Source organism: Brassica napus, chromosome C9 (assembly GCF_020379485.1).
Source record: "Brassica napus cultivar Da-Ae chromosome C9, Da-Ae, whole genome shotgun sequence".
Classification (NCBI taxonomy): domain Eukaryota; kingdom Viridiplantae; phylum Streptophyta; class Magnoliopsida; order Brassicales; family Brassicaceae; genus Brassica; species Brassica napus.
This window is the reverse complement of record NC_063452.1, coordinates 11,950,332-11,975,231: the sequence shown is the minus strand read 5'-3', so window position 1 is coordinate 11,975,231 and position 24,900 is coordinate 11,950,332. Positions and strand designations below refer to the sequence as shown.

At 36.0% G+C, this 24,900-nt stretch overlaps 1 protein-coding gene across 1 annotated transcript; it reads right to left on the bottom strand.

The window, feature by feature from the left end:
- Positions 1-6,695: 6,695 nt before the first annotated feature.
- BNAANNG20920D (uncharacterized protein C119.09c) lies at positions 6,696-8,117 on the bottom strand. Its single transcript, XM_013809076.3, has 3 exons — positions 7,790-8,117; positions 7,574-7,722; positions 6,696-7,076 (listed from the first exon to the last, which is right to left on the bottom strand). The coding sequence occupies exons 1-3, from the start codon at positions 7,967-7,969 to the stop codon at positions 6,938-6,940; spliced, it is 468 nt and encodes a 155-aa protein (XP_013664530.1). The 5' UTR covers positions 7,970-8,117; the 3' UTR covers positions 6,696-6,937.
- Between the last annotated feature and the right edge of the window lie 16,783 nt (positions 8,118-24,900).

Sequence of the window (24,900 nt, the reverse complement as noted above, 5' to 3'; positions counted from 1 at the left end):
AGAATGGTAGGAAGAGTTGTTGGTTTGATTGTCATCGTCGCTTTCTTCCACTTGCCCATCCGTACAGAAGAAATAAGACATTGTTTCGGCACAAAAAAATTGTCAGAGACGGTCCTCCTCCATATCTCACCGGCCAGCAGATCGAAGCAGACATTGATTATTACGGAGCTCAGGAAACAGTTAAAGTTGGAGGAAATTGGCATGTTCCTGGAAATATGCCTGATGGGTATGGTGTGTCTCACAATTGGCATAAGAAGAGTATATTTTGGGAGCTACCCTATTGGAAGGATCTTCTCTTACGCCACAATCTGGATGTCATGCATATTGAGAAGAAATTTTTTGAGAACATCATGAATACATTACTTAACGTCCCTGGGAAGACAAAAGATAACAAAAAGTCAAGGATGGACTTACCTGATATTTGCTCAAGAAGTGAGTTACATATCAAGAGCAATGGAAACGTTCATGTTCCCATCTTCCGGTTGTCATCAGAAGCCAAAACAACCTTGTTTGACTGGGTTGCATCAGAAGTTAAGTTTCCTGATGGTTATGTTTCAAATCTGTCAAGATGTGTTGAACGAGGTCAAAAGTTCTCCGGAATGAAGAGTCATGATTGTCATGTGTTTATGCAACGACTACTTCCATTTGCTTTTGCCGAGCTCCTTCCAGCAAATGTCCATGAAGCACTTGCAGGTAATTATAATTTTATAATATATATACATATGTTATGAAATGTTATTAATTTGATTACTTTTGCAATATACAGCCATCAGCGCTTTTTTCAGAGATCTTAGCACACGTACGTTCAAGGAAGAAGTCATCGAACAACTTCATCATAACATTCCGATCATATTGTGCAACCTGGAGAAGATATTTCCTCCTTCATTTTTTGACGTCATGGAGCATCTAGTTGTCCACCTACCGTATGAAGCATTGCTTCGTGGACCTGTTCACAACGGATGGATGTATCCGTATGAGCGACAGATGAAACATTTGAAGGGGAAAGCAAGAAATCTTGCAAAGGTGGAAGGTTCAATAGTTGCGGGAGTTTGACAGCCGAAACATCTAACTTCACATCATACTACTTTGCTCCAACTGTTCGTACGAGGAAAAGAGTTCCTAGAAGATATGATGATGGTGGAGTACCGACATCATATCCAATTGATGGTGTTCCTGACATTTTCTGCGAAATTGCACGGTTTGGTGGTAAAACGAAAGAAGTATGGTGGTCATGTGAAGAGGATAAACATAGTGCCCACACTTATATTCTGCTCAACTGCGAGGATGCAGTGACCCGTTACTTTGAAAGGTAAATATTTTTGTGAATGTTAATTATATGAATTGAAGTTAATTATGTATGACTTGATTATTTGTTTAATTTGCAGCATGTTTGTATCTCAAGTTGAAGAAGCAATACCAGGAATATCTGCAACTGATGTGGACACACGTAAAGATAAGCACTTTGTCAAGTGGTTAAAATCACAGGTACGTAATATATCTCATACATTGATTAATTAAGTAAGTGTTTTGATACTTCAATATTAATTAAGAATAACTGCTTTGTGCAGGTTGATTATGACGATCCTTATTATCCCGTATGGTTTCACGAATTGGTTCAAGGTCCAGTTGCAAAGGTCACCACATCACCTATGTATTTCACACGAGGATTTACCTTTCACACATACGAGTATGGGAGACATCGGGCAACGAGTAACTACGGAATATGTGTGAAAGGTGAAACGGACTTTTACGGGATCTTGCAGGAGATTATTGAAGTGGAATTTCCGGGGTTATTGAAGCTAAAATGCGTCCTCTTCAAATGTGAATGGTTCGATCCTGTTGTGAACCGAGGGATTCGGTATAACAAATTTGGTGTTGTGGATGTCAATTTTGGGAGAAGATACAACAAATTTGAGCCTTTCATTTTAGCTTCACAAGCCGAGCAAGTTAGCTTCCTTCCTTATCCTCGGCTTCGAACTTCCGGGATAAACTGGTTAGCTGCTATCAAAATTACACCTCGTGGACGCATTGTCGCTGGAGAAGAACCGCCCTTGCAAGAAGAAGACGCTATCAATGAAGTTGAGGTACCAGAACAACCAACTGATGAAATCCTTTTGATCGACCCGCAAAACTTTCAATATGAAGATATTCCCGAAGCACGTGAAGACGAGTTCGAGAGAAGCGACGATGATGATTGTAATGATAGTGATGAGAACGAAAACGATTTAGAGTGATGTAATATTGATGAGAACGAAACCGATTTAGAGTGATGTAATATATGTAACAAATGTTGTATTTCTCTATTGTAACGTATGTTTAAAGAAATATTATTTTTTTACCATCCTAATGTATGTGTAACAAATGTTGTTTTATATAATATGTATTTCTTTAGTTTTTAAAAAATTATTTGGAGTTTTAGGGTTTTAGAGTTTAAGTTGGAGAAAGAGCACAAAGTAGTAGAGAAGAGATATGATGTTAGATGATATGTGACTTTGGGGTTTAGGGATTTCATTCTCGGTGTTTAGGGTTAAGCGTTGTAAAATCGTTGTAAAAATAACACGGGCATGGTAACTTCGTCGTAAATGGTTAAATTGATTCCACGTAATTTCGTCGTAAATGGAAAAACGCGGGCTAGGTAACTTCGTCATAAACGCGGGCCTGGTAAATTCGTCGTAAACCGACGTTTCGACGTAATTTCGTCGTAAATTGAAAAACGCGGGCCTGGTAACTTCGTCGTAAATGAAAACGCGGGCCTGGTAACTTCGTCGTAATATTACGTCGCGTTTACGACGAATCCTTTTCTATATATTGAGACGCCGAGACGAGGCTGCCTCGTTCATTCCTCCCAAACTCCTCTCCTCTCCCTCTAAGGTACATTCTCTTTCCTCCTTTTTTTTTAAGTTAGTTTAGGTTATTAATTAGTTAGGTAATTAGTTTAGGTGATTAGTTAGATAATTAGTTTAGGTGATTAGTTAGATGACGGAATACTATAGTTTAGGTGATTAGTTAGGTAACGGAATAATTTTTTAATTATGTCGTCATAATTGATTAAATTTATTTAAATTTTTTTTAGATGGCTCCTAGAAGGAAACCAGCAGCACCTACTTATGCCCAGTTGTTTGGCGATGGTTCCGGTACATCTTCTTCCGGTCCATCGTCTTCCGATGCAGTTCCAGACTCTCAGACTTCTCAGAGAGTTTTTTCGAGTCCTCCTCTTCCACCGCAGATGCCTCCACCTCCTCCTCCAGCGGCTGCACCTGAGCCTGTCCCAGAAGGTGCAGTTCATCCGGATTTGCGTGTGCCTTCATATGCTCCCTTCGCGAGATATACGGTGGAGGATTTGCTTGCCCAGCCTGGACGGGAGGGTTTGGATGTTCTAGACCCCGATAGACCCCGAGGAACTTATTGGTAAGTTATTAATTTTTATTACATTAAAATTTAATTAATTTTTATTTTCTAACGGTTAAATTGTTTTTTCAGGTTTGGGGCTAACAACCGTGTTAGCCGGAGCGTTTCGGCGACGATTAAGGGTTACTACGACGGGGCATACCCGAACTGGAGCAAGACACCAAATCACGTTAAGATCACGTGGTTTAAATGTTTTGCGGTAAGATTTTTAAATTTAATTAAATTTTCACTTTTAAATATATATATATATATATTTTTAATATTTATTATTAATTGTAATTTTTTAAAAATTTTATGTTTCAGCAAAAGTGGCATTGGTCTTTGGGAATCACCGAGAAGGTGAAGGCGGAATTCGTTGCAAAGGCAAAGATACGCCTCTGCAACACAGTCTCTGATTGGAAGGACAAGTGGGAGATCTACGGGTATGAGGGAAAGCCCACTGAGCTCACGACGGATGTGTGGGATGGCCTCATCGCCTATTGGGAGCACCCCTCTTCGATCAAAAAGGCCAATTCGTGCTCGGCTTCTCGAAGGACGAAGGATAAAGATGGTCATTTGCCCATGCTTCACAGAACCGGACAAAAACCTCATGCATGAGTCCGTCTAGAACCTGTAAGTTTTGTTTTAAATATATTTTTTAAAATATTCAATTAATATAATTTATAATATTTAATTTAATTTTTTTTTTGTAGTTCGAGAATACGGGAGTCTTACCTTCTCTGTCTGACCTATTCAAGATGACTCACGCCACATCCGACGAAGTTTTTGTGGATCCTGCATCTGAGAAACTCTTCCAAACAGTGGCTGGTCGGATTGAAGAACGGGAGACGCAACTAACCCAGGAGTCTCCCGATGGATTACCAGTCACATTGTCCACCGAAGAGGTCGACAAATCTTCGAAGAGGTACAACTTAAAATTTTTGTTTACATTATTTTAAATATTTTAACATAATTAACTATATTAATATATGTTTTGATTTTATAGGTGGCTCCTAAAAAGAAGGGACGGATAGTCGGTATAGGCTCTGTTAACGAAGTTGCAAGGGCAACTTCGTCATACACGTCGAGACGGGATGAAGAGACTGCTCAGATGAAGGCTCGAATGGATAGCCAGCAGGTTCGTTTAGACTCTCTTGAGGATTTGCTAGACGTGATGGCCGTGGGAAACCCGGTTATGCAGAGAATGTTGAGTGGGAGACGAGCCGCTCTTGGAATGCCACCACGAGATCCCCAAGAGTCCGATCCAACCCGTCAACAGCCGAGGAACCCCACCAACTACTTCGAGAATATGTAGTTTTTTTATTTTTTCTGTTTGTATTATGAATTTAAATATTATTGTATGACTTTTTAAAATATGTTTTCCAATTTCATATTTCGTTTTAAAATTTAAATTATTTTAAATTCTGAATATTAAATATAAATTAAAATTTATTATATACTAATTAATAATAATATAATAAGAAACGATGTAAACTCCTCGTAAACATTACATGGAGTTTACATCGAATGTTTACGAGTGATTAACATCGAAACATTTACGAGGGTTTTACATCGAAATGTTTACGAGTGATTTACAACGAATGTATTTACGTGTGCTTTACATCGTTTTAATTACGTGGGCTTTACGACGAAAGCTTACGTGTCGTTTACGACGAATCCTTTCCCTGCGCTTTACGAGGAATATATTTCGTCGTAAACGTAATGAGTCGTTTACGACGAAACCTCCGTTACGACGGACGTTTAACAACGAATCGTCTTTCGACGTTAATTCGTCGTAACACACCGTTTACGACGAATTTATAACGAATACTGCCTTAGTAAAAAATATGTTTTCTTGTAGTGATTATATCACTATTAGTGATGAGGATGAGGACTATGAAGAAGATGATGACGACGCTGATGGTGCAAGAGAGACTGTGTTGTGTGATAAAGAACAAGAAGGGTCTTTGGCTTATGTTGGCGCACAGACGGAAGAACTTGTGGAGTTATGAAAACTACTATATGTTTTTTTGTAATCATCAAATGAGATTTTGCAGAGGAGGACTTAATAGGTTGTCCATTATTTGTGTTTGTAGTTTACGAAATGAAATTGTTACTCAATCCGAAGAAACGCAAGGTTATCTTAGACTCCTTTGGTAGCTACCATTCTCATTTGCATAAGTTTTTAACTAATGAGCTGCATTTTTAAAAAATATTTACTTTTGCATAAGGTTATCTTAGACTCCTTTGGTAGCTACCATTCTCAGTTCAACATTAAATGCAAGCATATAAAATAGTAACATCATTAAGTATAAATATACATACATAATAAATACTACATCGACGCTGCAAAGATAAATGTTTTGAAAAACATTGTTTCACATAAATAGATTTTTCTATTTTATATAAATGTTATATTGTTTAATAATAGAATATTGTATCTTTTAAAAAAAAAATTGAATTAATTAAGTTACTATTATTTTTAAGAAAAATTTCATATAAATATTCTAACTAAATTTCATTGAACTTTTTAATACACAGACTTCTTTGTTAACCGGTTTAATACCCAAAATAATTATTAATTTTCCTTTTAGTACACTTACTTTAAAATATGTACTTATTTTAACTTATTTTAATACTCAAAATGTTTTTAATCAAAAATATTAGTAAGTTTCAAACAATTTTTTTAAATCTCTAAAACTCAAAAAAAAATCTCAAAAATTCCAAATTTTGGTTTTAAGATTTAGGAATAAAAGTAACTAAATTGTTGAAATCTTTATTTTTTTCATAATTTTAGTTTTAATTTAAAATTTAGTGTGTTTCATGAAGTTTAAAACTATTTTATTTATTTTATTCATAATTATTATTTTTTCTAAACTTTAATCAAAATTTAGTTAATTTATTCTTAAATCTTGAATTAAAATTTGATTTTTTTTTAAGATTTAGTAAAAAAAGTAGAGATTTTTTAGGTTTGGTTTAAAATTTATTAATATTTTGATTAAAATAAACATTGTAGGGTATTAAATTTTACAATTTTTGAAGTTTATCAAAATGAGCAAAATATTTAGTTTTGATATTAAACCGGATATCAAAAAAGTTTAGGTATTATAAAGCTGAGTTTTGTAACAAAATTTAGTCTGAATATTTTAATGAAATTTTCCCTTAGTTTTATTTTATAAAAGATATACATATATGATATTAATTTAATTATGATATTGATTTAAGTGTGAACAAATGGAAAAAAAAACTATTTTTATGGAAAGGAATGATTCAGATGAAATGCATATAAACAATTCTAAAGTCTAAAATGACTATGTCGACTGTATATCATGTATATTAGTATTAGTATATGATTTTTGAAAAAAAATCACTAAACCACGGGTTCAGACTTACAAACCCACTTTGGAATGACTTATTTGGTTTTTACATAAATAAGTAAAAGAAAAAAATCTAAGGAGAAGAAGAAGAAGACAAAAGTGGCATATGTATTTCCATTTCCAAGGCATCATGATCAGATTGATTTACCACAACATATCTCATTTGGTGCTTTTCACTGGTCTGCATTGATTCCAAAGATGCGAACCTTGTGCATGTGCGGGAACTTTGCAACCACCATTATAAATACAGCAAGGGTGTTCAGAAACAGCATGGGATTCTGATAGTCTGTCGTGTGCGATGCTATCAAGTACCTATGAGTAAAACACACAATTTTTACTTAAAAGACTTGTCGCCAGTAATAATATGTAGTTATGTCCAAACATCCTAACATTGCGTAATCCCACGACACAAGAGAAAAGAAGCATGGTTTAATATTCCTTACAGCTCTCAGAGAGCGTTCTGTGGGAATCAAAGGCTAATAGGAGCTAAATCCTAAGGAATGAGATTGGCATAAAACAAGGAGAATGACAGAGGTTACTGATGCACACCAAAAAGAAAAGAGAGGAAGTGACTAAAATAGCTATGGCAATGTTCTAATAGCTCTCTCAGTACCAATCTCTTTCCCAAAGGAAGACAATCATATATATAAAGGAAAGTGAGAAAAGGGAAAAGAAGGACATATTGCCTCTCTGAGTAATTTGGAAATAATATTGCAAAGGCTTTTATACAAATGGTAGGCACATAACAACGAAGAGGTTCCCAATTGACCTACACAAGAGAGAGAAAGAAAGAGAGAGAGAGAGCTTACAAGACAACGGGAACAAGAGTGAGGAACTTGCGATTGCGAGTGAGTTGCTTGCCGTTGTCAATCTGTTCCCACCAAGTCAGCCTATTGTAGATCCCCTGATCATCCCCAAACGGCGTTCCCTTCTTCCAGTGAAACAAATGATACGTAACCTATAAAGAAGAAGAGTGGTTCACGAATTGAATTGAATCGAATGAGATCGATCTTGCGCTTGCTTACGGCGAAATGGGCGAGGTGGACGATGGTCCAGGCCATGCCAGGGGAACAATTGAAGATGGATAGAACGAGGAGCCATGAGAAGAAGAGGATGAGGATGTAAGTCGTCCACACCCCTGGATACGTGAACCACTCCGTGTTCCGGTTCACGTCCGTCGTCGGCAACGCTCTCACGTACATCATTCCAACCCACACCACACAGATCAATCAGATCTCTCCGATTTTTACGATCCTTTCCTTCTGGTTTTTTTTTATCGATTTTTCCCCCTTCGTTCGTTCTCTGATCTTTCTCTCTCTATTCAGAGAAGGAAAGAGGAAAGAGGAAGAAGGAAGCTTTCACAGTCCGTTGGGTTTGGGCTGGGCCTTAGACCTATTGGGAATTTCAATAGCACATATTGTTCAATCCCTCTTATTATTGGGCCTTTCAATAGCACAATTTATAACTAACCAAATTGCCAGCTATAAAAACAATAAATTAAAAATAATAAATAGCTAAAAAAAAACAATAAACACATTAAAACCCGCTACGAAACTCTAAAAACCTAAAGTCTAAATCTAAAACCTTAAACCCTAAATCCTAACCATCAATCATAAACCTTAAGCTTTAAATCATAAACCCTAAACCCAAAACTCTAATTCTTAAATTCTAAACCCTAAATCCTAAACTCTAAACCCAAAATTCTAAACTATAAACACTAAATCATAACCCTAAACCATAAGTACTAAATTCTAAATCATAAACTCTAAACCAAAAACCCTAAACTATAAACCCTAAACCCATCACTTGTTTAGGATTATGGGGTTTAGAATTTTAGGTTTAGTGTTAAAATTTAGAGTTTAAGGTTTAGGATTATGGGGTTTAGTGTTAAGATTTGGAGTTGTGGGTTCAGGATTTGGAGTTTAGGGTTCTGGGGTTTAGAATTTTAAGTTTAGGGTTTAGGATTTAGAATTTAGGTTTAGGGTTAAGATTGATTTGTTAGGTTTAAGGTTTAGAATTTAGTGATTAATATTTAGGGTTTAGGGTTTATGGTTTAGAATTTTGGGTTTAGGGTTTAAGATTTAGGTTTAGATTTCAGGATTTAGGGTTTTATGTTTAGAGTTCAAATTTTAGGATTTAATATTTATGGTTTAGAGTTTTGGATTTAGGGTTTATAGTTTTAAATTTTAGGTTTTTAGAGCTCGGTTTTGATTTTATTATTTCTTTAGCTATTTTTTTAAGAATTTATTGCATTTTTAACTAATCGTACATGCTGCTTCGGTTGGTTACAAAGAATGTAGCGAATTTAAGCACTCACCGCAGCAAGGGTGAACCCAAATATTGTTTTATTATTAATAGAAAGCCCATAGTTATTGCTAAACTGAAACAGCGAGCCTTCCGCCGTCTGAGATTATAAATTTACTATATTTACCATACAGCTAGTGAGTTAGTGACACTGTCGATTCTGCGGAAGAACAGTAAAAGTCCCTTTTTTTTTGTCTGGAATTATGATTTGTTTGGAAATTTGTTTTGGGAAAAAGATAATTTGACAGGCTGGGCAGAGTTTTGCCTCCTCATATCCGACACCTTTTACCCTCATTATCAACATCGGGCTCTCATTCTGCGGAGGAATCTTCCTCTTCGTCGCTCGTGAAACAGGTCCCCCGCTTTTTTCTCGGATACGATGCATTTTTTCAAAAAAAAAAAAAAATTATTATCTCTCTCCCACTCTTCCAGAATTATTAGTATTCACATCAAAGTAATAAGTACATACTAGCTAATCATCAGTATATGTATACCTGAATCTGTGAATTATTAAGTAATCCATCAATCATCATATTGGATTATGTCCCTCCTTCAAAATATTTAACAGTAACATTTCCAAATTACTTTTGGCTAAAGCTTACAAGGAGTATTATACTACGCCTTTCGCAAAAATTGACAAATTTATGTTCTATATATCTTTTTTTTTTGGTCACAATATGTTCTATTTGTCTAAAACGCTATTTTAGCGGCTAACTCCTCCAAAAGTAAATAATTATATGTCTGAATGAGAGGATTTTGAAACACACAACAAAATAGACGAGGGTCAACATGGAAAAACAAATGTTCGGGAGTATAATCGCGTAATGATAAGCTGTGGGGGCAGAGTGAAATCAAATGAAAATATAAAAGACAAAAAGAAAAATGTCATTCTCTGACAAACAGTGTCTTGTCCAAAGTAGGAAAATAATTACTACTATCTTGTTCCGTAACTCAACCTGCTCCGGTGTTTTTGAATATTCATCATTGATTTTTCTAAAATTAATCGCTCCAAAATACATTGGTAACAAAAACATTTTCTTATAAATTTAATTGTTACTGAACTTTCAACCCAAATTGGAAATCCGAAAAGCACAAGGATCCATCCGATTAAATGGAAAAACGATGATGCCTAGGTTACAAAAATTTAGCTAAAAAAGATGATTGAAATGAGCTATACCTTTAAGTTTTTGACTATAGCTTTAAGTTTTTGGTCGTAGAATTTAAGCCGTATATTTATGATGTAGATTATTTTGATGTACCTTTGTAAAACACTATTTTTTTTTTATTTGGAAATAAAACTCTTTATAGCCATATTTTAATTTTGTAAAGATTTTTTTGCCGTGAACTTTTTAAATAAATGAAAGCTCAATTGGTTGACATATATGACTATAGACTAAATTTTGGATGTTTAGAACATTTACAGCCGCAACCAATCATCCCCAAAAACTATCAACCTATAGATCTGAGAGAATAAGAAGTAGGCGTTGAAAAGAAGATTGGAAACAAAAACTTTCAACTTTGACGAACACCAGCATCTATGAGCACCTCCAATTAGGGGGAGGGGGGGGGGGGGGGGGGGTTCTACCCATTGGAGTCCCAAAAACATATATGTGTATGCATGTATATGTATATATAATATATATATATATACACATACATACATATATACACATGTTTAGAATTTAAATGGGTATAACCCCCCCCCCCCCCCCCCCGCCCTATTGGAGGTGCTCTAACCAATCAGACTTTTCTGCATCATCCGGAGATCGGCGTGTTCGAGACCGGCATGTAGATCCATCCACAGTTAAACCGTCTGAGATATAATCACGGTGGACAAGTTTTGCAGTCACAACGCCAATTTTCAAAAGAAAATCCGACTCCCAAAACTCTAACGCCGCAAGTTATTTTGGAGCCTCAACATCACACATAATCTAGAAACCGCGCATGACTCCAAATTCAACCCGGTCAAGAAAGGAATCCGTGGTCAAGAGGTTACAAATCCAAGAGAACCACCATCTCCAAAAATAGACATGTTGTTACCAGATTTCCCAACAACAACGGGTACAAACCCCAAGCCATGATGGTGGGGTTACCAGATTCTCTAACAGAGAGTACCAACCGTAAATCGACGAGCCACCAGGACCACAAAGCTTTCGTAGAGGTTCACTGTGCCATATACCTACTAGTGTTTCAGAAAAAAATAGACTCCAAAAAACTACAAGACTTGTATATTCTGTCAGATCTAAGCAAAGACCGAAAAAGAGAAAGAAAAATGTTGGAGAAACCTCCACAAGGTCGGGCGAGAAATACTTTAACCAGAAAAGCCTCCATCAGAGTACAAGAAAAGTGAAGAACTCTAGAAAAAACATGAGATCCACACCACTCATAGATTCCTTTATGTTAATGCAAAGGATACACCACAATAGTTCTGCAGAAAGTCAACCGAGAGACAAAACACTACAAGCAAACACTTATATTTTATTAGAATCTTTTTTAAACAATCTATTACAAGATCTGCTTAATTCAGCTTTTACACGTCTAGTGTTAACACCCTAACACACGCTACTGAAAGATTCCTAAGCTACAACGCTTATGTCTTTCTTCCGTCAAGTACTTCAGCAACTGCTTCAGCACGACCAAGACCACACTCAAGAGCTTTTCTCTCTCTGTAAAATCAGCCTATGTGTCTGTGTCTTTCCCAACGACCTTCAGAGCTATTTTATCATTAACTCCACGTTCTTCAATGCCTTTTCTCCAAGGCATAACAAATATGGACATCTTTCATAACAATAAGTGCAACTTTCCTTTTCTTGGAATTGCACTTATTCCACTTTCTTTAAGTCATAAACTTGCTCCCCAAGTTTATTCATATTCTCTTTCTCCAAGATACTCCGTTGCTCTCCAAGTCTCCACGACTCCAACTCAGCATCTTGACTCGACATGGTCTTCACCACTCAACTTGTCGTCTGCGTCAGCAACTACTTCAGGGCAGACATCTTGTATCTTCAATCTCTTCCTTTTAGCTTTGTATGCCGATCAAGCACAACATTCTTCTGGTTCAATAAACACGTTCCTCACCTGGAAACTTCCACCATATGTGTTTTTCTCCCCCATGAGATGTGCGCCACAACATGCTTTTCTCCCCCATGAGATGTGCACCACAACATGCTTTTCTCCCCCATGAGATATGCACTCCTTGGACCAGAACGTCACCACTTCTCCCCTTGCTTGATTGCATACCAAGCAAAAACACAGATGCTTAGATGTCAAGCCTTCCATCACAGACACACCTGCCTGCTTCTCATGCGTAATCATGATACAACTCCTGCTGCATCGGAATAGATTACAAGTACTGCATCACGATCTAACGCACCTTTCAAACTATCCTTCGACCAGCTTCTGCTGAGGACCTGGTTTCCTTCATGTGTCGTTTTCTTGACCATGAGCCCTTCCCCATCCGCACTGAGTGCACTCTGCACTCAGTCGCTATTGTCTTGGAGTGACTTCACTATCACCTTTCTGAAGATCACCTCGCATCACTTCCTGACGCACTTCGATCTCCTTCCCCTTTGTGCCACAAAAAACTTTGTGTCCTGGCTCCAGACTTGATGTTTCTTGACCAACCTCAAGATCACTCCTACCAGAGCTGCATCCATCTTCTGATGTCCCATCCTTGATCTCATCAAGTAAGCCACTTTTTGGCTTAGGACACCTCTTCAACCCTCTTGGGTTTAGTGAACACCTTGTTTTTTTTTTTGAATGAATGTAAAATTTTTTCAAACAAAAAATATTTTACATCAAGTGCTTTTGTTTATGATATTTACAACACTCCAAATTCTACGTTTAAAAACTCAATAAACAACTCCTTCTCCTAGGCTCTTGTTGCTAGCCATTTGAGTAAACTTCTTTCTAAGTATCTCTTGCCTTTTATTTTTACCATAAGCAACTTTAACCGAACCATCTTGTCTACCATCTTAGCTAATATTCTCTCATCCTTAGGGCACTCTCCATGCCTCCTTTCATTACGCTCTCTCCATATACTATGAGCCAACACTTGGAAAGTATAACGGATGAGGAAGCTTTCTGTGGCTGGATATTGAGGGACATATATAACTTCAATAATCTCAGACTATTCTGTCGAGAAACCATCACCCGTAATACCTCCTACCAATTCTCTCCATACTCTGCCCGAGTAACAACATCCAAAAAATAGATGGTCATGAGTTTCTAGTGCATCATGACAAAGCACACAAACTCCATTTGCATCTCTATTCCATTGTAGGATTCTATCCCCAGTTTGCAATCTATTTTTAATAGCAACCCAAGCAAGAAAGGAGTATTTAGGTGTGGAGTGAGGGAACCACACACCTTTACTCCAAGCACACACTGATTGAGGTTGACGAACACACAGCCAAGTTGCCTTAGTAGAGAACTTCGCTGAGTATTTACCTTAAGTTTGTTTCCATAGAGGAATATTATCATCTTGGGTTAGTCTCCTTCGAACTGCCTCAATCTCATCTTCTATTTCATTAAGACTTTGCACTCGGTGTCTTCTTCGCCTATGATGATTAAGAACGTCAAATACACACTCATTATCCATAATGCCCAGATCAATGCTTCCTCCATCTCTCAAATAAGTTTTTAGACAGCCCAATCTAGACCAAGAATCATACCAAAAAGAAGTATGTCTTCCATTGTTCACCTCCATTTTAAGAAACGACATTGCTTGCTCTCTCATTTTCAACAGTTTCTTCCACATCCAAGAGCTTGAGGCTGTGCTATTCTTAATAGACCAAAAGAACCCTTACGAATCAGATAGCATTGAATCCATTTAACCCACATCGATGATCTATTTGAGACCAGTCTCCATATCAGCTTCAGACAAAGCACCATATTTACTTCTTTGAGCCTAATCCCCAAACCTCCCTCCAATTTAGGTAAGCATACATCCCTCCAACTGACTTTTGCTTTACTAGTTTTTAAATCAGGACCAGACCATAAAAACGCAGAGCATAAACTTTCGATCTCCTTTAAGCAACTACTTGGCAGTCGAAAAGCCGAGAGCCAGAAGCTTGCTAGACTTGTGATGACCGAGCTTATTAACTGCAACCTGCCTCCATGAGATAAAAATCTCCCTGTCCATAACTTCATCTTCTTTCTAACCTTCTCAACCAGTGGCATGTAGTCATTTACGGTCACTTCTTGTGAGGAGAGGAAGGCCAAGGTATCTTACTGGTAACTGCCCCGCAGCAAAGGGAAATCGAGTTAGTATATCCTCTTCTTGACGGTCTAAAATCCCTGCTGTGTATAATGTTGATTTCTCAAGACTAATCTTGAGGCCTGATATTACTGCAAAGTCTTCAAAGATCTGTAAAACTCCTTCAATAGATTTTCGTGTCCCATCCGTAAAGACTAGAAGATCATCCGCAAAACATAAGTATGTGAGTAATATGTTTTGACACCTTGGGTGATATCCAATTTGCCTCCTAGCAGCAGCATTATCAATCATATGCGATAATACATTCATACGTATGACAAAGAGATATGGCGATAACACACATCCCTGCCTCAACCCTCTTTTACTCTGAAAAAATCCCGCTAGTTCGCCATTGACTTGGACAGAAAAAGACGGAGTACAAACACATAGCTCAATTCATCTTATAAACCGTTCCGGCATATGAAGAGCCTTCAAAGTAGTAAGCAAGAAAGACCAATTCACTGAATCAAAAGCCTTTGCAATGTCTATCTTCATGGCACATCTAGGGGACACATCTTCTTTGTGATAATCTTTAACAATCTCAGTAGCCAGCAACAGATTCTCCACAAGCAGTCTATCTTTAACAAATGCAGATTAATTATAGGAGATACATTGAGGAAGTGTACCTTTCAACCGATTTGCTATGATCTTCGAAATCACTTTATATAAAACGTTGCAACAAGAAATCGACATGTAATCCTTCATCTCAACTGCAATATCCTTCTTTGGTATGAGAGCCAATATAGTTGTATTCAATCCCTTTGGCAAGAACCCTTTACTAAAGAAGGATTGTACTACTGTCGTGAAATCCTTCCCAGTGATACTCCAAGCTGCCTTGAAGAACTCTGTTGTATACCCATCTGGCCCCGGTGACTTATTGCTGGGCATTCTGAAAAGCACTTCTCTTATTTCTTCATTTGTAACTAGCTTGATCAGTTGAGTTCTTTCCATATCAGAGCAGCGAAAACCAATAATATTTTGCATCTCTTCCACTGTCACACTTCTAATGTCATCAGGCTCATAGGAAAGGAAGTCACTAAAGAATCTCCCTGCTTCTTTCTTGATGTCTTCTTGAGAAGTAACTTCAGCTCCTGTCAGACACTTGATCTCTCTGATTGTGTTCCTCTATTCTCTGATTTTAGCAGCACTGTGAAATACTTTGTCATTTCTGTCTCCCAAATGCAACCAGTGCATCTTCGATTTTTGTTTAAGTATCTTCTCCTCAATTTCTGATAATCTACTCCATTTTTTTTTTAGTAAACCATACATTAGATAGAAAACGTTGGCCACAATAGACATGATAGAAGACATTACATTCTGATGAACGCCTTGTTCACCTTCTTGGCCATGTTTCTGCTCTTCTCACGAGCAAAACACTCCGCCTTCTTGTGTCCAACCTTTCCACAGAACCAACATCATACCCGATGTTGCTTCTTGTTTTGCATGACACAATTACTGATGCACCGTTCAGTCTCCTTCCTTGTACCAGATGCACAACCATGCTTCAAAACCTCCTATCTGACTTTCATGTTGGTGCACTGATGTACAACCTTGGGCTTGTTACTCACAGTTACTCACTGTAGAACTTCATGTCGTACTCCTTGTTGCACGTCCCGACGTATTTCCTGACAAGGTTCTTTGGCCCCACTTTTTGATGTGCCCCTTTGATCAACCAACTTGAAACAATTACGTCGAACATGTCCTTGAACTCCACAAGAATAACACGTTGGGCCATGAGTCCACATATCATATACTCTCTCACTCTGATGCTTCTCCCTCAATAGCCTGAAACACTTTGGCCTAATATGCTCAACAACTCCACAATGATAACACACAGGTATGAAGGATCGCTGAGATGCACTATTTACCTCTTGAATTTTCCTTGTAGCAGACGATGAAGCAGTTCTCGTTGCAGTTGCAATCTTCACTGCAGTCTTTCCATATGAAGTAGTCCTTGCATACGTCTCAACTACTGGCTTCATTGCAGACATGGATACACTCTCTGTTTTTCCTTTTTGTGTTTCATCAGGTGTAACACGAGCTTGTCTTATTTCTTCTTTCTCTACTTGCAAGTCCTTCTGTAGAACTTCAATAAGTGCTTCAAGACGTCTCTGCTCTTTTACTAGCACCATATTCTCCTTTCCAAGCTTTATTAACGTTCCACACACTTGTTTATAGCACTCTTTGAGATCATCATCTAGCCCTTCCTCATATTTTCCCTCCTCAGATTCAAAATCTGATCCAGATGATGTACTTGCTTCATCTTTGTGTGCACCAAAAGCAACTAGGTTGAGCACTTCGTCTTTTTCTGATTTATTATCATCTGTCCTTATGAAGGATCTCTCTTTCTTTTGCATCTCATCGTGTCCAATTTTTCTCCACCTAAAGCCTTTGAATCTTCTTCTCTTGGCCATTGGACACTCCCTTTTGAAATGTCCATATCATCTGCATTTATAACATTGCACATCTTTATTACCGCATGACTCGCCAGCTTCTTGCCTTTGTTTGCTCACAACAACTTTCTCATGTCCTTGCCACTGTATCACTTCCCGTAGTACTTGGTGAAGCACGCAAATCATTTTAACCATCTCATCTTCATTCTCTGATTTTTGACTTGTCGTTTCATCAGCTGTCAGGTTGACTTCAGTATGATTGCCCACGCCATCAAGCTACATCTCATGAGCTTTTACCATACCCACAACTTCGTGAAAGCTGAATTTATCTATGTCAAGAGACACAAACATTGCTACCTTATAAGCTGTAAATCTTTCTGGTAGACACTTTAATAACTTCTTCACCAGTTTCTTGTCCTTGTATTCCATGCCTAGAACACGAGCCTCTTGTGCTAACGCACTGAGTTGAGAACTAAAATCTGATACAGATTCATGTTCTTCCATCTTCAAGTTCTCAAATTTTGACTTGAAAAAATCCATCCTTGAACTCTTAACCTTCTCAATTCCTTCAAAGTGTAATTGCAGAATATCCCACGCCTCTTTTATATTCTTACATCCTTGAATCAGATCGAGTTGCTTCTTTTTGACTAATGTAAAAATACTACATAAAGCTTTTGCATTATACCTTGACATCTCCTTCTCACGCTTTGTCCATTTAGCCAATGGTTTGTTGATCACAACACCATCTTTATCTACTATTTTGGGATCTTCATAGCCATCCTCCACTGATGCCCAAACATCCATATCAACACTTTGTAAGCTTACCTTCATCTTCACTTTCCAATGCCCATATTGTTGAGGATCAAGCATAACTTCAGGCACCATGCTTCATGTTGTACTATGTCTTCCTTTCTTTCCTCTTGCCTTCGGGATCTTCACCAGTGACTTAGGTGACCCGCTCTGATACCAATTGTTAATGCAAAAGAGACACTACAATAGTACTGCAGAAAGTGAAACAAAACACTACAAGCAAACACTTATATTTTATTAGAATCTTTTTTAAACAATCTATTACAAGATCTGCTTAATTCAGCTTTTACACGTCTAGTGTTTACACCCTAACACACGCTACTGAAAGATTTCTAAGCTACAACGCTTATGTCTATCTTCCATCAAGTACTTCAGCAACAGCTTCAGCACGACCAAGACCACACTCAAGAGCTTTTTTCTCTCTGTAAAATCAGCCTCTGTGTCTGTGTCTTTCCCAACGACCTTCAGAGCTATTTTATCATTAACTCCACCCTCTTCAATGCCTTTTCTCCAAGGCATAACGAATATGAACATCTTTCATAACAATAAGTGCAATTTTCCTTTTCTTGAAATTGCACTTATTCCACTTTCTTTAAGTGATAAACTTGCTCTCCAAGTTTATTCATATTGCCTTTCTCCAAGATATTCTCTTGCTCTCCAAGTCTCCACGACTCCAGCTCAGCATTGACTCCACATAGTCTTCACCACTTAACATGTCGTCTGTATTAGTAACTACGTCATCGACTACTTCAAAACAGACATCTAGCATCTTCACTTTAAACCACTATCGTGGTAATGAAACGTTTGGTTTTCACGATCCAATTTGGATGAGCTACATAGCTGGAGGGTTTCATAGATTTATCAACCTGGTACGAAAAGATACACTGTCACTATTTTGGAGCTTCTACAAGACTATGACGGACACTGACACGCAAGTCATTTGAATGCACCAAACAACACAAAGACCAATAAAGAAAAATGTTTCATCAAGTTACATCATCTTTGACAAAAAGAGGACAACTCAAATTTTAAATTAATTTAGATGAACTTTCAACCAAAACTAATTGGTTATAAATATATATTTTTTTTGATATCCGTGGAGGATCCCAGGCGGTAAGCCCAGACTAATCCCCACGAGGCCTTCCATCCGGGCACGCACGGTTATAGGCGGGAAGGTGGCCAAGGCGACTCGAACCCAGGGCGGGCACTCGAGCTGGAGTTCCATTGCCACTAGGCCAAGAGCACTTGGTTGGTTATAAATATATTGAGTAATATCTTTTATATATTAGTTCATATCTTTTCTAATTTGATGTGGAATTTTTGTTCTTGATAAAAATGAGGTGATTGACTATCCATATAAACATTACACCCACAATACACAGAGAAGAGTTTCACTCTTAATCTTTCCTGCCAACGCACACATTAATACACCTTACAGCGGATGGTATTAGAGCTTTGAGCTTGAGAGAGATGCGAAAGTTGGTTAAAATGTAAAATGATATATTGCTCAAAATTACCGTATACAACTGTACAATGTAGAGTATTTATACATATACGGTCTCACTGGTGACCATTGGGGAAATAAGAGGAACGACTAGAAAATAAATCTACGAGAATAAAATAGCGTAAATAAAAAGGAATTGTTGTTCTTTCTCAAATTTAACAAGGAATAATTTTGTTCTTTAATTCTTTACCAAAAAAAATAATGAAAGAGAATTATTATTCCTTGTGAATGATGATTTTTTTATGAACGTTAAAGAATGCATTATTTATCGTCATTTCTTAATCACCATTCATACCCATGGTTTAGTAAATGTAAGCTAAATCAATGGTTAGGCAAAACGAAACCTTAACCAACTATCAATTGATTTAATAATTTAATAGTGGGAATCTAGATGCTGGAACGAGATTCTTCAGTATTTGTATTCATTTTCTAAGTTACACTTCTCAATTAATCAAATTATAATCTAAGATAGAAAAAAAATGGATGTAAAACCTATTACTTTTTCCCTATCGGCTCAATAGAACTTATTCTTTATATGTAACCAACAAAGACAAGAGAAAACCAACGAAGACATGCAATCTCATTGCGAAGCGATTTCTCGTTTTTTTTAGTAGATAAACGCTTATTCTATGTTCTTCGGATTTTCAGCTGGAAGTTGGTTCGCGCAAGAGTAAAACAGAAGATCAAAATATCATAGACAGTTGTTGTAAATTTTATTTGCTTGTATTATAGTTATATATAAGATAAGATATTAAAGGCGATATCTGATCAATCGAATGAGAAATCGACTTCTTTTTCTAATAGAAATTGACTTTCTTGGTGAATCAAAATCATCACGAGTGAACGTGTCGCATATATGCTTGTGGTCTATATATTAAGAAAATTCGTCGATAAAGCACCATATACATCTTCAAGAGAATCCCATGCATAAATTTAAAAACAAACGAAATTAAAGATGATCCATTTTGGATCGATCTACTAATCTCAGTCCATTTCGCATACATAAACAGCTTGTTTAACCTTTTGCGGGCAATAACCACACTCTAATGTCAGCTATATGGTTTGTTTTTTTTTTTTTTTTTGAAACTTTGCTATATGGTAAGCCTTTTTCAAAAAAAAAAAACACTTTGCTATATGGTTTTCAAAAATAAAACTGTATCTACTGTCTGTCAATATTCTTATTTTTATTTTAATCTCTAAGTAAATCTTTTCTTTTCTCCTAAGTAGATTTTAGCATTCGTAAGTGATGATAACAATTAAAATATCACTTCTGCTGAACTTCTTTACAAAAAAGTATTTGCCATTTTCATTCGACTTCTTATAATTTCCTACATACCAAACATTTCAAAGGTGGATACTTATAATGAATATATTTTATATTTATCTTACTAGTAAAAATCTTCGCTATATCCACAAAATAGCTACAAATGTTTTGTGGTATCTTCAAAAAGCCAAAGAAAATCAACGAAATAAAAGGTAGAAATCAAATAGAAATGGTAAGTCACAAATTTGCCATGAAACAAAAAGTGGCTAGAAATATATTTTGCCACGAATAATTCATAAGAAAATGAAAGGTGGTTTAAATTGTGGGTAATCCACACTAAATTTTTGTGGCTATTTGAATCCATAAACCTTAAACAAACTTTTAAATCCTAAACTTGAAACACAAATTTTTAAACTCTAATCTCTTCATATTTTAACCTAAAATCTTAAACTTAAATTCAAATTCTTTTATATTTTTCCAAATTTAATCTCAAATATTAAATTAAATATAAACATTGTACTTCAAATACTAAACTTTAAACCATATACAGTAGATCATAAATCTAAACAACAAATATAATTTTCCAAACTCTTTAAAATTAAAAACCTTTAACTTTATAACTTATATTTAAACTCTAAATATATCTTTACAATTCTAAACTCTAAACACAAACTTTAAAATAAAAATAAAAATAAAAATAAAATATAATTAATAACTTCTACTTATTTTTATTGGTTAATTACAATAAATTACAGTTCAAATTACTTGTTTTTGTGTTTCTTCCCACCTCACAACTCTGGGTCTGTTTGTTTCACCATTTGTCAACTCCATCCAGATAATTCATTTGTATGATCTATTGAGATGATCCATTCAGATTTTTGTGACTGTTTGTTTGTCCATCCAGATAGTTCATCTAGATGAATCATCTAAATGGATCTTATGTTTGTTTCTTTATTTTCATTTCCATCCAAATGAGTTTAGTAAACAAATTACCAAAATATCCTTGTGTTGATTTAATAATATATTTGATATTAATTTTAACTATATTACATTTAATTATTTAGTTTAATATATTTACATTATAATTATTTCAAAACTAACGAGTTTTTTTGTGGTTTTGGCGGGAAAATAAGATTTTTTGGTTTTAGCGAGAAAACGCATTTTTCGGTTTTGGCGGAAAAATAATTTTTTTTTGGTTTTGACGGGAAAGCGCGTTTTTACGGTTTTGGTGGGAAAATATGTTTTGCGGTTTTCGCAGGAAAACACGTTTTTGTGATTTTCGCGGTTTTCGCGGGAAAATGAGATTTTCAATTTTGGCGGGAAAACGAGATTTTGCGATTTTAGTGGGAACAGGCGTTTTGTGGTTTTGGTGGGAAAACGCGTTTTGGCGGGAAAATGCTTTTTTTTTTTGTTTTGGCTGGAAAATGAAAATTTTCGGTTTTGGCGGAAAAACGTGATTTTGCAATTTTGGCGGGAAAACACATTTTTGCAGTTTTTGCGTGAAAACGCGTTTTTGGAGTTTTGGCGTGAAAACGCGTTTTTGCAATTTTGGCGGGAAAACGAGATTTTGCAATTTTGGCGAGAAAACACGATTTTGCGATTTTGGCGGGAAAACATGTTTTTGTGTTTTGGCAAAAATTTGCGTTTTGGGGTTTCGGCGTGAAAACATGTTTTCGTGATTTTGGCATGAAAACACATTTTTGCGGTTTTTGCGGGAAAACACGGTTTTACAATTTTGGTGGAAAAACACGTTTTTACAATTTTGGCGGAAAAATGTGTTTTTGGGGTTTTGGCGTGAAAAATTAGTTTTTAGATTTTTGCGGGAAAATGCATTTTTGTGTGTGACAAAATAATATTATGTTTAGATTTGTAATTTGTGAATTACATTAAAGGCATAATAGACATTATACTATTTTGAATGAACCATCTCCATTCAAATGATCCAAATTGGTTCAGCTGGATGAACTTTAAAATTAAGCCTAAATTTCCGAAAGTCATCCGGATGATCCATGAATGAGTTGCACTTTTAGTGTCTAAACAAACAAAAATCTCATTTTCATACAGATGGAGAAACAAACGGCCCTCTATCTTTTTCTGTCTCTCGATCTCCCCTCCATGACTCTCATCATCTCTGCTCAAGCTCGCCATCACATCGTCACCTCACCACTGCTCAAGCTCACTGTAACGCCGCCACCTCATTTTTGTTTAAGATCGCTGTCACACTGTCACCTCATCTTTTCTCAATCTCGCTGTCACGCCATCATCTCATCTCACCTCTGCTCAAACTCTTCTCAATCCGGTAGGCCAAAGAAGAAGAAGAAAGAGGAGAAAGATATGAGAGAGGAAGAAGAAGGGAACGAAGACTCCCGAAGACACAAGTGGAGAGAGAACGCGCCAGAGGCTCGTTGGAGACAAAAAACTGCTATCGATGCCATATATCAGAGTCCGACAACATATAAAATAGATTTAGTTTTTCTTTGTTATTTAATTTAAATTTTTTTAATTATGTTTATGTTCGTAAACCAGCAAAAAATTTTTTTTTGGACATCAACATAGAGACTCTGTAAACCATGAGGGTAGCTCTGCATCCATGTGAACGATGAAATATGGTTGTTGTCTGGCACTGCGTGCAAGACTCCGCCTTTAGATTCTTCGTCCGAGGTACATAAACGATCTCTGGACTAAGGAAGCAATTTCTCAAGATTTTGATATCTTCTAGATAACACCCAAACGCTGGCTATTCTTCTGGTTCTGAAACCATCTTCACCAATTGAGAATAATCCGCTGCAAACGTAACTTGAAACTGTCGCAAATTTCTCATACACTCCATTGCCCATATCAACGTCTCCATCTCCGAGTGAAGAGTTAAGAGACTTGCCCTAACATTTCTTGCCTCCACCAGTCCATCAAAACCTTCCAGAGTGTTATATCAGCCTTGTCCGGAGTAAGATTCCTTATCTTTCCATGAGTCATCTGTAAAACACCAACTCCCCGAGATTGATGGCACAGTCTGAATGTCAATATGTCCTGGTTCCCTTTGAATTTTTTGCATTTGTGCCTCTGTCCAAAGTATTGATTATGTCTCCGCTAATTTAAGAGTATCACTGGGCTCAATATCCAAATTACTATAAACTTTATTGTTTCTCCGTTTCCAAATATACCATAGTATCCACGCATATTGATGATCGTCCATTTTCGGATTAATCCGTCAAAAGAGGTGATCCATATTTGTGAATAGAGAGGTTGTGGGAAAAAAAGCCGGGTTTGATGGGATCTTTGAAAGCGCCCAAATTTGACGCGCTGGAGGATATTCAAAAAATACATGATTGATTGATTCCTCTGCAGCTCCACATCTATCACAACATATTTCCCCCTGCATCCCACGCACCTTTAGATTTTTCTTGACAGCTATACACCCAGATACCAAATGTTTTATCTTTGGTGGACACTTTACCTTCCAGCGGAAAGCTTTCAGAAGATCTACTGTGGATCCGTAGAGTTCTTGTGGTTTTTCCTTATCCGGATAATCACGTTGTACCTGATATCCTGATTTGACTGAGTATTTTTCATTCTCAGTGAAATGTCAGCCGTCCCTATCCATCATCTGAAAACTGCTCAAAGAATACTTTCAAAAATCTTTACATCCCGAGGATCCACCAAAGCCTGAATTGCCTGAGAATTTCATGTACGTGAAGTTGTATATATAAGAGAATCAACCGTGAGACCAACAATTAGTTTAAACATATTTTGATTTGTAAACCCATTTTTTTTATAAACCAATTTACACACCAATTTAATTTACTCACCAACTGAAATTTATAAACAAAATTCTAATTCATAAACCGAATTTAATTTAAAAATAAAATTTTGATTTAAATTATATTTATTTAGTTTTATTTTTAAAATGTTATATATTTTTTAATATATTTGAAACAGCCACGTATTAGACACATTCTATCTCTATAATATTATTTGAGAAATCAGTTTCTTATGGGTCGCGCTCACGTTAATTTGAGCGACGGTTAATTACAGCGGTACCTTAATGAATTAAGTATATCTAATTGTCACATTAAATTTTTTTATTTTATTTTATTTTTCCTTTTTATTTAAGTTTCATGTTTCTTTATATTTTTTTTAAAAAATAACATTAATAAATTTAAAAATGAAAATAGATTTTATATATAATGCGATTCATAAAAAGGCTAGTTCACAAAATAATTTTTATTTTAAAGTAAAGAAATCATCTTTCTTTTAAAAGATAAATTTAAACAACATAATATGCATTTTAAAAGTAATAAGTATTCTATTTAAACCAATCTATTTCTTAAATTATTGAATATAATTTAAATAACATAAACCAAGATATCTTTCATGAATAAAAGTTTTATTTTATCTAAGTTTCCTTTAAAAAAAATTCCAACTGACTAATATAATAAAGAATTTTTTTATAAAATTTAAAAGAAAATATTATCTATATATAATATTATTTAATAGAAAAGAAAGTTTACAAAACTATTTTTGATATTAAACTAAAGAAATATTCTTCCATTTTAAAATTATCGGTTATGTTTATATGTAACTTTATACCGATCATCACTTTATTT